This window comes from Mustela erminea, chromosome 15 (genome assembly GCF_009829155.1).
Source record: "Mustela erminea isolate mMusErm1 chromosome 15, mMusErm1.Pri, whole genome shotgun sequence".
NCBI lineage: Eukaryota > Metazoa > Chordata > Mammalia > Carnivora > Mustelidae > Mustela > Mustela erminea.
In genome coordinates this window covers 57,150,604-57,166,962 of record NC_045628.1, presented here as the reverse complement: position 1 = coordinate 57,166,962, position 16,359 = coordinate 57,150,604, and the positions used below count along the sequence as shown (strand labels likewise).

The window sequence follows — 16,359 nt, the reverse complement described above, 5'->3', positions numbered from 1 at the left end:
CCATCCTTCCAATGCGTCCCCCTCCCCAACCCCCCACAACCACCAGTTTCTTCTCTGTATTTATTATTTTCTGTATTTTTGTTATTCATTTGCTTTGTCTTTAGATTCCACAAGTAAGTGAAATAATACAGTATTTTTCTTTCTCTAGCTTATTTCACTTAGCATAATACCCTCTAGGTCCATCCATGTTGTTGAGAATTGCAAGATCTCCTGCTATTTTATGGCTGAATAATATTTCATTGCATATATATACACCCCACATCTTCTTTATCCATTTATCTATCAACAGATACTTAAGTTGTCTCCATAACTTGACTATTGTAAATAATACTGTGATAAGCAGAAGGATCATATATATTTTCAAATGAGTGTTTGCATTTGCTTTGGGTAAATACCCAGTGGTGGAATTACTGGATCACATGATATTTTTATTTTTAATTTTTTGAAGAACCCCTATACTGTTTTCAGTAGTGGTCACACGAATTTATATTCCTACCAAACAGTGCACAAGAGTTTCATTTGAAGCACACCCATACCAACACTTGTTATTTCTTGTATTTTTTATAATAACCATTCTGACAACTGTAAGACAATATCTCATTGTGGTTTTGATCTGTATTTCCCTGGTGTTTGGTGATGTTGATCACCTTTTCATGTATTCGTTCCCTGCCCATATGCCTTCTTTGGAAAAAAGTCTATTCAGGTTCTCTGCCTATTTTTTAGCTAGGTTATTTGTGGACTTGGGTTTTGTTTTTTTGTTTTTATTGTTTGGTGTTGATGTGTATGTCCTGGTTCTCTTACAAGAATAAAGTATAGCCATATTATGGGATAACAGTTGCTGATGACAAATATAAGGTTAGTTGCATTTTCTGAAAATAGCTCATTTAGAACATAAACATACTTGGTATTTGCAATTCTTTCTTCTTCTCAAAGTGAAACTTTTAAGGAAAGCTCCCTTATTGGTGTTATCCTTGAAGAAAAGAGAGGCTATTTATCCAGATTTGGAAATAGCATTAGTCTGATTCTCCTTATTTTGGTATTACTCTTATCACAACAGTTGTTGAGAGTTATTTCATGTAAAATATTGTGTTTGGTGGACATTAAAAGAAGCACTAGGTGTGATCCTGCCCTTCAAGAGAACATAAAATGGTTAGGGAGCTCAGCCTTTAGCAAATGTCATGAATAGTTATATTCTAAATGCAGTAACTACTAAATAAGTGGCATAGATGGTAGACCTCAATTCTGACTAGGATAGCAGGGGGTGGCCTTATTAACTGATTCAAAAGGAGATGCTAGAAAAGCCAGGGGATAAAGTCCTTGTACTGGAGGAATTTATCATATATTAAGGGGTGGCATACTATAAAGAAAATGAAAATAATAATAAAAGGCTATTGACATCAAAGAACAGATCAATTTTTAGCCAGAAATGGAACAATAGGAATTCTAGAGGCAGAAAGGGAAGGGAGGACATTGAAAGCTCAGGAAATGTGTTCCCCACAGGAACACATGTTCAGGTGTGTGTGGTGGTGGTGGGGGAGGTGTTCAAGTGTATGGGAGTGTGAAAGTGGAGGGTGACACCATCAGAAAGTAGATCTTGTCAGCTTGTTTGAATGTCAGAATGAATTTGTATTTTATTCTGTAGACAATGGGGTTTCATTAAAATTTTTTGAACAAAGGAGCGCTACAATGTAATATGCACTGATATTCCTCTGGGTTATTTGAAAGAGAGTCAGTGAGTGCTAGCATCAGCCTCATAAAAGATCTGGATAAGCTAGAACCAAATGTAGTAGAATAAGAGATTTATTTATTAACCTACCCCATAGTGGGCACATGATTCTTTTTACCTGATGAATCTTTGGGAGTTTATTAGACATTTTACACAAGAAGACAATAGTGTCTGAGAAGGAAATGATCTATGCATTAGGTATATGTAGTATTTTGAGAAGTTACATTTAAAGTCTGGTGATAATTTTGGGGTTTTTAGGTGGCTCAGTTGGTTAAGTGTCCAACTCTTGATTTTGGCTTAGGTCATGATCTCAGGTTGTCATACTGAGCCTACTGTCAAGCTCTACACTTAGCGTTGAGTCTGCTCCAGGATTCTCCTTCTCCCTCTGGTCCTCCTCCCCACCACGTAAATTAATTAATTTAATTTAATTCTCTAAAAACATATATAAAGTTTGGTGATAATTTTGTGTAGGAATAGGGTGACCTCAGGCTGTTTGTCTTTGAAATACAGCTGTACTTCATTTCATATGATAAGTGGATTCCTGAAAACCAAAAAGCATGTGAGAATTATTTTTCCTTCAGGTTAAATTAAATTTTCAATGTGTTGGAAGGGTCTATGTTTAAAGCCACCCAATTGTGATTTCCATAAAGCAAAAAATATTTTTTTAAAGTTTATTTATTCCTATTGTATAGATTTTTCATATGTACAGTCTTCTTTTAGTTCTATTGAGCTATAATTGATGTGTAACATTGTATAAGTTTAAGGTGTACAATGTGATGACTTGATACACTTACACATTGTGAAATGATTACCACAATAAAGTTAGTTAACACAGCCATCACCTTACATGATTACAACTTTTTCTTTTGTGGTGAGAACATTTAAAATCTACTCTCTCAGCAACTTTCACATATGTAAAATAGTGTTGTTAACTGAGTCACTATGCTGTGTGTTAGATTCCCAAAACTCATTCATATTATAAGTGGAAATTTATATCCCATAACCAACATCTCCACATTTCATTGATACCCCAAGCCCCTGGCAACCACTATTCTATTTTCTATTTCTTCCTATATACAGTTTGATTCAATTAATATATGATTGTTTTATTAAGAAACTCCTATGTGTCCTGCTTCAAAGCTGCACATTAACTGAAATTCCATATTCTATTGATTTCAGTCCCTAGTGGCCAGTGAAGCAGCCCGTGCTATTGAGAATATTGATAAAAATATCAGATATACTCATGGCAGCGGTTCAGAAACTTTCTGTAAGTATTTCTTTTTAAGGTCTTGGAGAATTGTAAGGTACTAAAGAAATTTATGTGTTTGGACTTTCTGTGTCAATTTATTTTTTCTAAATGGAATCTTTAAACAAGGTCACATGTAAAATAGTTGGATTATAACAATTAGGAATGGAAGCATAGTAGCTATGAGAACTCTGAACAGGGCTATATTAATAAATGAGTACCCTCAAAAGAAGCCAAAATGATATTTAAGAATTCATGTTCATTGCTGCAGAGTGGAGATTATAGAATTGGCATCACACTGGGTGAGTGAAACAGGAAAGGTCATAAAGGGCCAAAAGAATGTGTGAGATGTCCAGGGCTCCCATGCAAAGTTGTGCAGGTTGAACACTATACAAACCTAGGGAACCCTTTTTACATTAGATGCATTCTAATAACAGGCTGTGCCCACTAAAACACACTATATAGTTAAATGCCTTTTTTTGTATCACATCGATGACAGCTTGTATGTGGTAAACTCTTAAGAAATATTTCTAAATTTAATTTCTGTTGACAGATATTTATCAAGGGATTCTTTTCACCCACATTGGGATGACAGACAATGATTTTTTCCTTTTGAAGCTAGAAGAGGAGATGGCAAAATAGGAACAGAAAATAAACATGTAACCAGGTGTCATCAAACTATGACCCATAGGCCAAATTCTGCCCACCACTTATTTTGCCTAGCCTGTGAGATAAGAATGGTTTTTCTATTTTTAAAAGATTTTATTTATTTATTTGAGAGAGAGAGTGAGTGACCAAGAGAGCATGCAAATGTGTGTGTGGGGAGAGAGAATCCCAAGCAGACTCCATGCCTAGTGCAGAGCCTGATGAGGGGCTGGATCTCACAATTTTGAGATCATGACCTAAGCATAAATCAAAAGTCTGATGCTTAACTGACTGAGACACCCAGATACCTCAGTTTTTCCATTTTTTAAAAGGTTGAAAAAAAGATTTTTTCTAAAGATTTTTATTTATTCATTTGATAGACAGAGAGAGATCATAAGTAGGCAGAGAGGCAGGCAGAGAGAGAGGGGGAAGCAGACTCCCCGCTGAGCAGAGAGGCCGAAGCGGGGCTCGATCCCAGGACCCTGAGATCATGACCTGAGCGGAAGGCAGAGGCCTAAACCACTGAGCCACCCAGGCGCCCCTGAAAAAAAGATTTTGTGACATGTTAAAGTTATATGAAATTCTAATTTCAGTATCCAAAAATAAAGACTTATTTGAACACAGCCACACCCATTTACTTAACATATTGTCTATAAAAGCTTTCACAACCGTAGAGTCAAGTAATTGTGAAATACTTTGTGGTCCACAAAGCCTAAAGTACTTATTGTGTGGTCCTTTGGAGAAAAAGTTTGCCAATCTCTGATGCAAACAATGAAGTAGTCAAATATAGTATAATCCCATTGAGAAGTGAAGAAAATAAAATAGGCTTAAGAGTTTGAGAATGACTACAGGAGAGAGAGGCTCCTTAGCTAAAGTGGCCTAGAAGGGTCTCTCTCTATAGGTAACACTTCTGGGAGACCTTCTTGATAAGTATCTGCCTGTTTAAATGGTGTTGTAGGGGGGAAACCAGGGAGAGAAGATGGGTTGTGAGAAGGTCTTGAGACAATATTCAAAACCCTGTAGTTTTCTTTAACGGGTGTGATCTACAGGAATATAAAAACACATTCATCTTAATAATCATATTCATCTTGTTTTCAATAAGTTGCTTGAGCACTAGATGCCATATTTGTAGGAAGTCCAGAATCTTCCTCTTCTTCCTTCTCAACAACCCCAAAATGTCTCTGAACAAAGCGGGTCCAGATTGATCTGCATGGCATCTCAGTCTCTTGGTGTCATTGACCCACTGCTGCCTTTGCTGACCCAGGTCCTTGCTCTGTCAGTGAGGGATCACACAGCTTCCTTTCACAATTCAGAGCTTTCTCGATTCTTATCCTCTTCTCTGCCATTGCTCCCCAAACCATAACCGCAGTGTCTCAGAGTCTGGTGTGAAGAAATCCGCCCATCTCTACACATTCATTCATTCATTCATTCATTCAGTTGGCATACATCTATGAGAATGTGTTCATGAGCATGAGAAAACGGCTGGAAGAAGGAATGCCAAATATTGATAGTGGTGGTCAGAAATATTTGCTGAATAACATATTGAACCCTTGGCTGGTGGATATTTTCAGTATTATAAACAATGCTTTGGTAAACACCTTTGTAGTTAATTCAAGTATAAGCATTAGAAGGAGGCAAAAGTGATCACTTTGCATATGAAATATATGATAACCTGGAAAAAGTAGAAATCAACCAAAAATATTATTAACAATCAAAAGTTGAGTAAGGTGGCTATGAAGTAAATATACAGAAATCTAAAGCTCTGTTATATACTAAAAATAATCTGGTAGATAATAAAATGGAGAAAAGATCCTACTGCTCCTCTACATGTACATATGTTCAGAGTACATACACATATATATACAGATACATATATGTGGATTCCTTGTTAAATGTATGTATGTGTGTACACATACAAATCCATATATTTATATGAAAACCCTAGAAAATTTTACTGGTTTACATAAAGGAGGATAAATAAAAGGGGAAACCTACTACGTTTTTGAGTAAGAAAGCAAAATAAAAATGTGTCAGTAGTGCTAAATTAATCTGTATGTTTAATGCAATCCCAATGAACAGTTAAGTGACTTTGAATTTTTTTTTGAAAGAATGAATTTGGTAGAAAAGCTTGTAAAATTTTTCTGAAAAATGAGACTAAGAGAGAATTTGCCCCAACCAGGTATTAAGGCACATTTTAAAGTTACAGTAAGTAAGACTGTGGACCTGAGCTGGGAAAAGACATACCAATAGGAGGGAATAGTGAGAACAGAAAGACATTTAAATATATAAGGGCACATATTATCCCATAAAAGAGACAATTCTAAGAATGTTATTCAATTAATAGGGTTGGAAAACCTGACAACTTAGAAGAAATTAATTAATTTGCTAACATATATTTCTCTAAAATAAATCAAAGATAGATAAAATACTTTAATATAAACACTCTGCCATAAAGCAAGCTGAAAGCGAAATAACCAAATAAGAAAACAAATTCACCTATTACACAAGACTAATAACACTAATGTTGCTATTATAAAGAATCTGTAAAATCAAACGAGTAAAAAAATGAGCAAAGACAACTGACAAAAATTATAATGCTGGACAATAAATATACCAAATAAAATGTTTAACTCAGTGGTAATCAAATAACAAGATTATTCAATAATATTTTCACCCATAAAATTGCCCAAAATACACAATTCCCTATGCATGGTATGAGAGGGTGAGATGGGCATATTCATATACTGCTAGTACAGAGATGTAAGTTGGTTTAATTCTTTTGAAGGTTATTTGGGAACATGTAGCATAATTGTAAAAAGTACATACTCTTAGACAAGTGAATCTACTTCTAGGTAAGAACATTCTAAAGAAATGAAGAAGCAATTAGTGAAAACAAGAAAGTTCATTGTAAAGTTGTTTATATCAATTAGAAATTAGAAAAAAATTATCTAAAGGTCTCCAAGTTATTGGAGATCATCCCCAAGTTATTGGAGATAATTATTGAACTTAATTATACTTAATTATATCCAGCTTTACTATGTGTTATGAGATCATGAAAAATGATAATGTAGATTTTAAGTCATTGATACATAAAGCTGGTCAGATGGATTATGTTTAGAAGTATTATAAAACTGCATGTATAGGATGATCTTATTTAATACATTTGGAAAAAATTAAATATGCTAAAACATGCACTGAGGAGAAAGAAACACTAAAATGTTAATGGTGATTATTACTCCTTGGCAGAAATATGGGTAATTTTTATTTTCTTCCTTAACCTGTTTTTCTTCCATCTCTACTTTCTACCAGAAACTTAGATTACTTAATAATCAGAAAAAATAAAGCTATTCTTATTTTTAGGGGAAAAAATCCATTTTGTTCATTAACTTGAGACATCTGGGTTTCAAAAAGTAATTTCTTTTTTCTTCTTGTAGACCTAGCCCCTGGAGGTTCAGATGACTGGATCTATGACTTAGGCATAAAATATTCGTTTACAATTGAACTTCGAGATAAAGGCGAATATGGATTCTTGTTGCCACAGCGTTACATCAGACCCACTTGCACAGAAGCTCTTGCCGCTGTCTCTAAAATAGTTGAGCATGTCATCAAGAATGTTTAGTTCCCTTCATTTTCTCGCTCTTCTCTCCTATTTTAATTTACTGATTCCAACAAGACCAAATCATTGTACCCATTCTTCTAAGATTTTATCAGTAGTTTTGAGAAAAGATTTTCCCATTCCTTGCTTTTGTCAAAGAACGAAATAAATGCTACCATAAATTAAGGCAGAAAAGGGCTCACATTTCTTTTTCCTTTTTAAAAAATTTGTACGGATTTGGATTCAGGATGTTTGACCACCCACCTCAAGCAATTTTAATAACCAGTTTCTTGCAGATCATTGGACCATAAAAGGAAAGGGGGTTAGAAGTACATTAAAGATTTCTGCTCCAAATTTTCAGTGAATTGCTTGCGCCTTTAAAAACACAACCGTGTGTCCTTTGCTCCACAGTAATAAGCGATGGCCCAGAAAGTAGAAGAGTGTCGAAAACGAGACAAACACCACCTGCCGGTGCGCAGGAAACCTTTTTGAGCAAATGAATGAACGACTGTAGTTATTTTCAACAACAAATGTGGCATTTACAACAGCTGTTTATTGTAAGAAACTATGTAATAAAAGGAGTAAACTCTCCCTCTTAAATTCACTTTTTATGGGAAACATTGGCTCTCCCTGGCTCAGGGATTCCACTCCAAGGGTCCCTTCACAAAGCCCCGATTAGATGATTTCCACCACACTCCGACGAGCCGACGTTACGCCCAGGGGCGTGTCTCCGAAGGGGCGGTGCCTGCGCGCTGACGACTAATCCGGCGGCCGGAAGCTGCCTCGGTCCACTGGGGATCAGGGCAAACACTCGACTTCCGGCGGCATTTTGAGTCGGTCCTCCTAGCGGCCTGGTAGTGTTTTCGTTGCTTTTTCTTGCTCTCCAGTCTCTCTTCGTTCTTTTTCGTTCTACATCTCAGTCTCACTTGACCCTACCGAAGCGGCAGGTGGGCTCTGCTTCTCAGCCGCCCCAGGGGCCCCTCGCTAGCGAAGAGCCGGTTCCCGGGAGCCGCGCGCGCACCTGCTTCTCGTCGTCGTCTTCCCGGGGCTAGGCGCGGGGACAGAGAGTCGCCTCTCCCGCTCCTCGGAGCGGTGGCGGCGGTAGCGCCTCCGGACTGTGCTTGCGACAGGAGCTCGGGAAGGAGGTAAGCTTGAATTCTGTGAATTGGTGTGGGTGTCCGGGAAAAAGCGTTGGACGGACCCGGAATGGGGAGGCCCTGGGTTGGACTCCATCCCTCTTGGGTCACGCCAGGATTTTGAGCTCTTTTTGAGCATCCCACCCTTAACTGTGCAATAGCTCCCTGGGCTCAGGCTTCGTTTCTCGCTCGTGTTCTGATTCCGGCGAGTTTGTTTAAGAGGACGGGAATTCAGACAAAAGACTGTTCTGGGTCCCTACCAAAAAGCTTGGGAACCCTTGCGCAGTATTCGCATTTATATGCACGGGACCGGGGGAGGAATATGGTCTTAGATTTAGAGGCTCCCTCTTTACGCGTTCCAGACTTTTAGGAAGAATTATCTTGCTGTTGGTTCTATTTGGTTTTGCTTATTTCCCGGCAGTGATAATTTGACTTGGATCGTGAAGGTTGAGGAGTGCTACCCTATCTTTACATTCCCTAGGTAGTTACTTTGGGCAACTATCCGTCAGAAACTAGGGAAGGTGGAGTGAAAGGAAGGAGAATCTGCTGTTTGGCATTACCTCTTTCTGAATAGGTTAAAATAATATATGTGGCTGGAAAGTCATTCAGAGTTGATATTACATGAATGATGTTGGTAGGATCCTGTTTGTGGAGCATATATTAAGCTATTTGGTTATATTGTGAGGTTTTCACATACTTTGAACTACTCCGAAAATTACAGGCATAGACTGGCCCTTCAGGTTATTGTTTTTGTTTTTGTTTTTAATAATTTTAAAAGTTTGTTAAATATCTTCACACCTCAGCTTTTCAAAGTCCATGGTACTGTTGCAGTTAATCTAAATGTTTATGCAGTACAATCCATGCATGTGTATATGGTGCCAGTTAGTGGAGTCTAGTTTTGTAATACTTGAAATTACTGGCTTTAGTACCTAAGCGATAATATTTTTAAGAGTTTTGTGGACATCATCTGTAGATTTTCGAATAATTTCCAATTTCTTAATGAAATATTTAGATTATAGGATGACAGTTTAAACAAGAGATTGCTAAGAAGGTTGATGCCGGTATGTAGCAATTTGTATCAGTAAAAATAGATGCACCATGAAACTTAGACTTTTACTGTGTGGAGCTGGTAGGATCCAATTCTATCAAATGCATGCCTCTTACTGGCTTCCTAATTCTCGCTGATTCAAAATGAATATTGATTCTGTATTTAAGATATGCAAATCAATCCATTTTCATATTGGTCAGTTAATACTAAAATTAATCAGGTGGATGCTATTTTCACTTCTGTACAAGTTATTAGGATTTTAGTAAGTTGTGTTAGTTTGTATTACAGTATGCATTGGCGGTTAAATATAGGCAGCACAATTGTTTAATTGACATTTATTTGAGGCGTTGGTTTTCAGTGGATGTTAGTCTTCCCCACCTCCCCCAACCCAGTTCTCCATTTCATGTAGAGTTGTAGCTATTTAAATAGATATTTAATAACAGTTGAAAGTTAACTGGTGTTGCAATTTAAAGTGTCTGTATTCTTTTTTGATAGAATGCATGTTGCAGTTCTGTTTATTTCACTTTATAGTAGTTACTAGCATTGCCTATTTTCTGTTCATAGTCTTTTTAACAATTTTTTTTTTCTGCACAGTGCTGCAGTATTGCCTTGCTCATAGTGGTGTAGTCAGTGTAGTTCTTTTAATTCTGTTTGGAATTAAAGTTGGAATTGTTTTAGTCTCTTTTTTTTGTTGTTGTTATTTTGTTTTTGGTTTTGTTTTAGTCTGTCTTTAAGCAACCTGTAAGATTTTTTTAGAAAGTTATTTTTTAGAAATATTCTCCCAGACTATGCATCAGATAAACTTAACTTTTTTCTTTAAAAAATACGAACTATAAATAGGAAGAGACCTTATTTTTAATATAAACCTTTTAATTTTAGAACTTCAGTGGATAAGAATTTATTCCACTAGTTAGTACATTTATGTAGTTTTAATTGTTTAATTACTTGACAGTTTCCTAATATTATGCTGTGGCTTATCCAGGTTAAAATGATATATGCTTTTATTTGTGCTGGGGAAAGATGCGGCCTCAAAAAGCTGTAATTATGGGTTAAAATGAGGATACTAGAATTGATACATGTTTTATTGACAAGATTTTAGTATTTAGGCCTCAGGAATCATTGATCATTTGTATGTTTCCCCTTTCTTAGCCATATTTATAGGGTGTAGCTTTGAGTACTTTGTGATACTTTAAGTTTTGGAGGGAGAAAGGGAACTGTTCCCATTTATTAAGACCCTCTTCTTGTTTCTTGTTTCAAACTCTGTCCCCTTTTTTTCAATTGAAAATATACCATAAAAACCTTGATATTTATTTACTCTTCAAATGCAGGGGAGAAATGGGAAGATAACTCCATAGACTTTCACCAGTGTCACCTGGGCTTTGATAATGATGGTCTTTGGGAAAGATATAAAGACATGATGATGTGGAAGAAAGTGTAATGACAACTTGAAATCAAAGTTTAATTTGAAAACAAAACTGGAGGGAAAAGATTTAAAGTCTCTGAGATAGGGAAGACTTTATTTTTTTTTTAAGATTTTATTTATTTATTTCACAGACAGAGATCACAAGTAGGTACAGAGGCAGGCAGAGAGAGAAAGGGTAGCAGGCTCCCTGCTGAGCAGAGAGCCCGATGTGGGGCTCAATCCCAAAACCCTGGGATCATGACCTGAGCTGAAGGCAGAGTCTTAACTCACTGAGCCACTTAGGTGCTAGACTTTAATATTTACATTTTTATTTTATTGTTTCTAACTTTTCTTACATACTTTGAAGCATTTGCTCATTGAAGCCCGTTCAGATATTAATTAAAAAAGGTTTCTATCCCTTCCTTAGTTAAATCTATATTTTATTAGATTGTGGTATTTATTTGGGTCCCTTTGAGGGTCCCGATTTTTAGATTGACAATTCTAATTAAGTCATTTTATTTGGTAACATACATTTAAATTAATAAATTATCATATATGAATGAGTAAGTGTTTTTCTGGTGTATTACAGATTATGTGTATATATTTAGACAAATAGTATTTAAAATATTATATTTTGTATTCTTTATAAGCATAAAGCATTTTCTTTGTCAGTCATGAATATTTCAGTAATAATATTTCAAAAACTTATTATTGCTGACTACTGATAGAAGTTCCTAGATAGATGACCAGAAGAATTCCTCTTCTTTTCAATTAGAAAACTTCAAGTCCTACTTTTTCCCTTTTGCCTCAGATTTTTTTTTTCCTGTCTATGACCTCCCTATAACATAGACCTGGTACTCAAACTCTGCAATTTTAGGAGGAAGTCTGACAATGTTGGATGCTGAGAATATGACTTTTACTTTGCTGTTTTTCCCTAAGTTGGAAGACTCAACAGTAGCTCAAAGTGAAGTTCCAGTGACAGTAACTATGTAGGTGAATCTTGAGTAGTTCTTGATGTCACATGTACAAGCAACTTTGTCTCTGTAGGAAGGTACTTTTTTAGTGGCAGGGATACATACAAGGAGGGGTGTTAAGATCCCAGCCCTCACTTGTTTTTGACATAGTAGTCCAAACCTTTTGAAATCTTCAAAGTTTATGTTGGTGATCTAGAATTAGAGAGAAGCCATGGTTTTCAGGGGGTAGGTCAAGGGAGTAGCAGAGTGCTGATCCAAGCAACAGGTAATAGAGCAGGAAGAGAAACAGTAGAGTTAATACGTGGAGCCCTCAGAAAAACAAGAAAGGAGATGCTAGATGACCAGTGTTTCAGGAACAATAATAAATAGCTGTTGCCCTAATAATGGAAAGCATTATCATTAATTTTTTTTAGAGGAGGGTGTGTTGGGAGTGGCAGCATGCTGCGGCTATATAGGAGTTTGGGGAGCAGAACTATTTCCATTGGTAGTGGAGGGAAATACGTAAGGTTAGGGTAAAACAGTGTTGGGGGGATGGTATGCCTGTTTTCCAAGTTCCAAATAACTAATAAGAGCTGATAAGGAACTTTTTTTTTTTTTTAAGATTTTATTTATTTATTTGACAGTTAGAGATCACAGTAGGCAGAGATGCAGGCAGAGAGAGAGAGAGAGAGAGAGAGAGAGAGAGGAGGAAGCAGGCTTCTTGCTGAGCAGAGAGCCCGATGCGGGGCTCCTTCCCATGACCCTGAGATCATGACCTGAGCCGAAGGCAGAGGCTTTAACCTACTGAACCACCCAGGCGCCCAAGAGCTAATAAGAAACTTTTAGAACTCATTCAATTTTAAGGTTATTAATGTTTTATTTTTTTTTTCAAGATTTCATTTACTTATTTGACAAAGAGAGATCACAAGTAGGCAGAGAGGGAGGGGGAAGCAAGCTCCCCGCTGAGCAGAGAGCCCAATGCGGGGTTCGATCCGAGGACCCTGAGATCATGATCTGAGCTGAAGGCAGAGGCTTTAACCCACTGAGCCACCCAGGCACCCCAGTAAATGTTTTAAAAATGGAATTAGTGGATGAAGATTATAATATACGCCTCTCTATTAATATTTATAGTAACATAATAAGACTTTGAACATTTGTTTTTGTTCTAAACTTTCCCTGTTTTGTGTGACATACTCACTTTTTATTGATTCCTGCTCAGGTATTAATTATAAAAAGTGGTTTTCTCAGCTAATCAAAGCTTTACATTTTCTAGAAGATGTTTTTTTAGTTCCGTTTATCTTGGCCTTCCATTCTATAAAGAACTTTTCAGTTCAGTAAATCAAATGAACATAAGAAATTCTACCAAATTTTATTCTGTAAATTCACATTTGGGCTGAGAATGAAACCAAAGATTATCTTATAGTACTAACTGTTGTATGTAGGGTTGGTTGTATTGTTCCTTATTTGGAGAACAGTTGATACATATGTGGTTTTATGTTGCAACAAACTATTACTCTTAATGTGACATCTATGCTAATTCTTAAAGATTTGTAAAGTCATTTTCCAACTTCTTTGAGTCATTAAAAATAATTACTAAAATGTTTGTATTTATATTAAAAAATAAGATACCTTTTTTTTCCATTTTAAAACTACCATCTTGTATCATTTCCTGTTTTCCTCTTGGTTTATTATCTTTGTTCATTTGTCAAATGTTGTCCTTACTTTTAAGATTCTTTTAAAAATGTGAACTGAAAAGTATCTTAACTAAACCAAATATTGTTTATAATTTTTTTTTAACTTTTGATTTGGTACTATCAAGACTTAATTTCCTTTCAAGTGATATGTCTTTACTTTGAAGAACTTCTTGAATTTGTGAATTTTATGGAGACCAGTTCTATACCAAATGGAACTTTTACTTCCTTAGCTCCATTCATTCTAGTAACTTTTGACTATTGATAAGATTTCAACTAATTGTATTATATGAAATGTGATATGGTTTACTCCCCCCCCCCTTTAGGCAGTTCTTACCCAGTTCCCACAGTGATGTACTAATTTTTTCTAGATCTAGAATTTAATGTTTTTCTATAACATATATCATAATACTGTTATCTGATGTTTTCATTTCCAGTTGAGTCACCTGATTATTATATACTTAGATTTGTTTTGTTATGGTTTTAGCTTTAAATGTTTTATTTACTTTAGTAAAATATTTTTACAATTTGTCTTGTTTTTACTAATAGTAAGATAGCCTGTTTATCACTTTTAGCATCTTTGACTTTTATGTCAATATATTATAAGTTACAGAAACATCTTGACTTCTTCTAGTTCTGTAGCCTATTTGAAAAAAAGTCATTTTATCAGCATTGAATTTTCTTTATATTATTGAAAATAAATGTTCTTGATTAGACTGTTCTTTTTCAAGCTTTGTTAAGATAGAGAAAATATTAAGTAGTTTGCATTTTTCTCCCAAGCTGATTTTTGGAATATACCTAATGTTACAAGCTGTATAAAGCATAATTTCTACTATCAGTAAAATTCTCACCTGATTTTATTTTCCCATTCTTTTTGACATGGCTTTCTTTCCCAATTAACTACCTTATGGAGAATGATAGCACAACTTTTCCTTAAAAGATAGTTAACTAAATTTTGAAACTTTTATAAAGAACTTAGAAACTAAACATTTCATAGTTGTTTTCTGATGTTGAATGTACTGTGAAAATTGTGCAAGTAGAATCTTATTCTTTCACTCTGCAGAAGAATAAAAATTCTACCCAACAGATTTCGGCATTGTTACAAGTTCACTAGTGTGGCATGCCTTAGAAGAGACCTTCTGTTTATCTGTGACCTCTCCTATGCCTTTTTTCTCCTGAGAAAAATTACCCACAGTTTTATAGTGTTATCTACAGCTTTATCTACGTATAAGTTATAAGCTCAGTTAATTTAAAGCGGAAGAATTTTACAGTTTTGCCTCTCTCTTTTTTGGTTAAAGTAGTACAAAATGTCAAAAATTAGAAGGAAGGTCACAGTGGAAAATACCAAGACCATATCTGATAGCACATCCCGAAGACCCAGTGTGTTTGAGAGGCTTGGACCCAGCACTGGCAGTACAGCAGAGGTGAGTTGTCACTAGCTCAGTCACAGGGGTTATCTTTTAATTCTGTTCTTGAATACTGACTTGCATCATAAGGTGAACAGGTTGTTGTATTATAGGAATGTTTGGTAAATTTTAAAAACTGAGTTTCATAAAGGAGTGAAGAGTAATAATTTTTATGGGATTTTTTTGTCCTGTTGTTTTTATTGTTTGGGGAATGAATAATGTGTCTCAGGGTAGCTGGAATTTTGGTAGCATTTGTTTTAATTTTGTCCCACTAGCATCTTTTTTTCCAGAAATAAATATGAAATTTACATAGTAATATCTGTCTCTTAGACACAGTGCCGTAACTGGCTGAAGACTGGCAACTGCCTCTATGGAAACACATGTAGATTCGTACATGGCCCTTCACCCCGTGGTAAAGGTTATAGCAGCAATTATAGAAGGTAAATTAAGAACTTTGAATTGTTCATATAATATTAGAAGATGGCTTTTGTAATTTATCTAGTATAAAAATCTGAAATACAAGCATATATTTGATCCGATTTTTCTCTTTGGTGGTGGTCTTATCAATAGTCAAAGATCAACAAGATCTTTTTAGTTCATTTTGAGATTAATAAAATGTGTGCTTTAATATTTGCTCAGTATTTACTGTTTTTGCCAGTAGATTTTTTTTTATAATATATGTATGACTTACTTCCCCTACACCTAGTTATGTAGTTAAAATGATTTAAGAGCAGAATTTCATGGATTTACTTTTACTTTGGAAAGACTATTTTTAACTCTTAAAAAAATAAAATATAACAAGGATATAATTTTAGCTTTTTATAATGTTCTGAATTCAGATCTTAATGACATGAGACCGTCTACTGCAGCCTCTGTACATTAAAATGCATTTGCCAAATTCCTTATCATAATGTATTAATGTAAATGAAAACATGTACTTATATGTAGATAAAGGTCCTGTTACCTGTTTAGGACATCTTTTTGCCTTTAATAAAGGCAAAGCTGAATGAAACTTTTCCTAATAAAGACCTTTCATTTTTCTTTCAGTTCAGTTCATGATGGTTATATTATGGTGTTAAATATGTAACATATGTAGACACAAAAACAGTTTAAACTTGATTGGTAAACAAATAGTTAACAGAGTCCTAAAACTGGGTGTGCTTATTGCTTTGGTTACAGCGATAGTATAAAAACTGAACATTAGCATTTGCAGATTTTTAAAAAATTCTTTTTAAATGTGTGTGTGTGTTTGTGTATAGATTTTGAAGCTTAAGAGAATTTAAAATTCAGACCCTTAACTGACTTTCTTTTCACTTAAATGTACATTTTACTTTACTCGTGATGCTGAATACGCTTTTATTTGTATTTAGATTGTCATCTGTGCCTTCTGTTAATGTAGGAAAACCAGTTCTTAACATATGTTTAATTATCTGTATAAATATACACAGGGAAAGTGTTCTAGTAATTTTAATGTTTTGTTCCTATTATTACAACACTTTTAATACATACTT

General features: G+C 35.2%; 2 protein-coding genes across 6 annotated transcripts in view; both read left to right on the top strand.

Moving 5' to 3' along the window:
* The window catches only part of CPB2 (carboxypeptidase B2), a 60,012-nt gene extending 52,611 nt beyond the window's left edge, over nucleotides 1-7,401 (top strand). For both annotated transcript variants that reach the window (XM_032314330.1, XM_032314329.1), the window contains 2 exons: nucleotides 2,906-2,993; nucleotides 7,052-7,401. In XM_032314330.1, the coding sequence (XP_032170221.1) occupies nucleotides 2,906-2,993; nucleotides 7,052-7,236 (273 nt within the window). In that variant the 3' untranslated portion in view covers nucleotides 7,237-7,401. The remainder of the gene's footprint in view (nucleotides 1-2,905; nucleotides 2,994-7,051) is intronic.
* Nucleotides 7,402-8,003: 602 nt separating this feature from the next.
* ZC3H13 (zinc finger CCCH-type containing 13) overlaps nucleotides 8,004-16,359 on the top strand; it is a 100,297-nt gene continuing 91,941 nt past the window's right edge. For 3 of the 4 annotated variants that reach the window (XM_032314328.1, XM_032314325.1, XM_032314323.1), the window contains exons 1-3: nucleotides 8,004-8,357; nucleotides 14,741-14,866; nucleotides 15,179-15,288. In XM_032314328.1, coding sequence (XP_032170219.1) covers nucleotides 14,750-14,866; nucleotides 15,179-15,288 — 227 coding nt within the window. In that variant the 5' untranslated portion in view covers nucleotides 8,004-8,357; nucleotides 14,741-14,749. The remainder of the gene's footprint in view (nucleotides 8,358-14,740; nucleotides 14,867-15,178; nucleotides 15,289-16,359) is intronic. The other variant, XM_032314324.1, reaches the window with a different exon arrangement.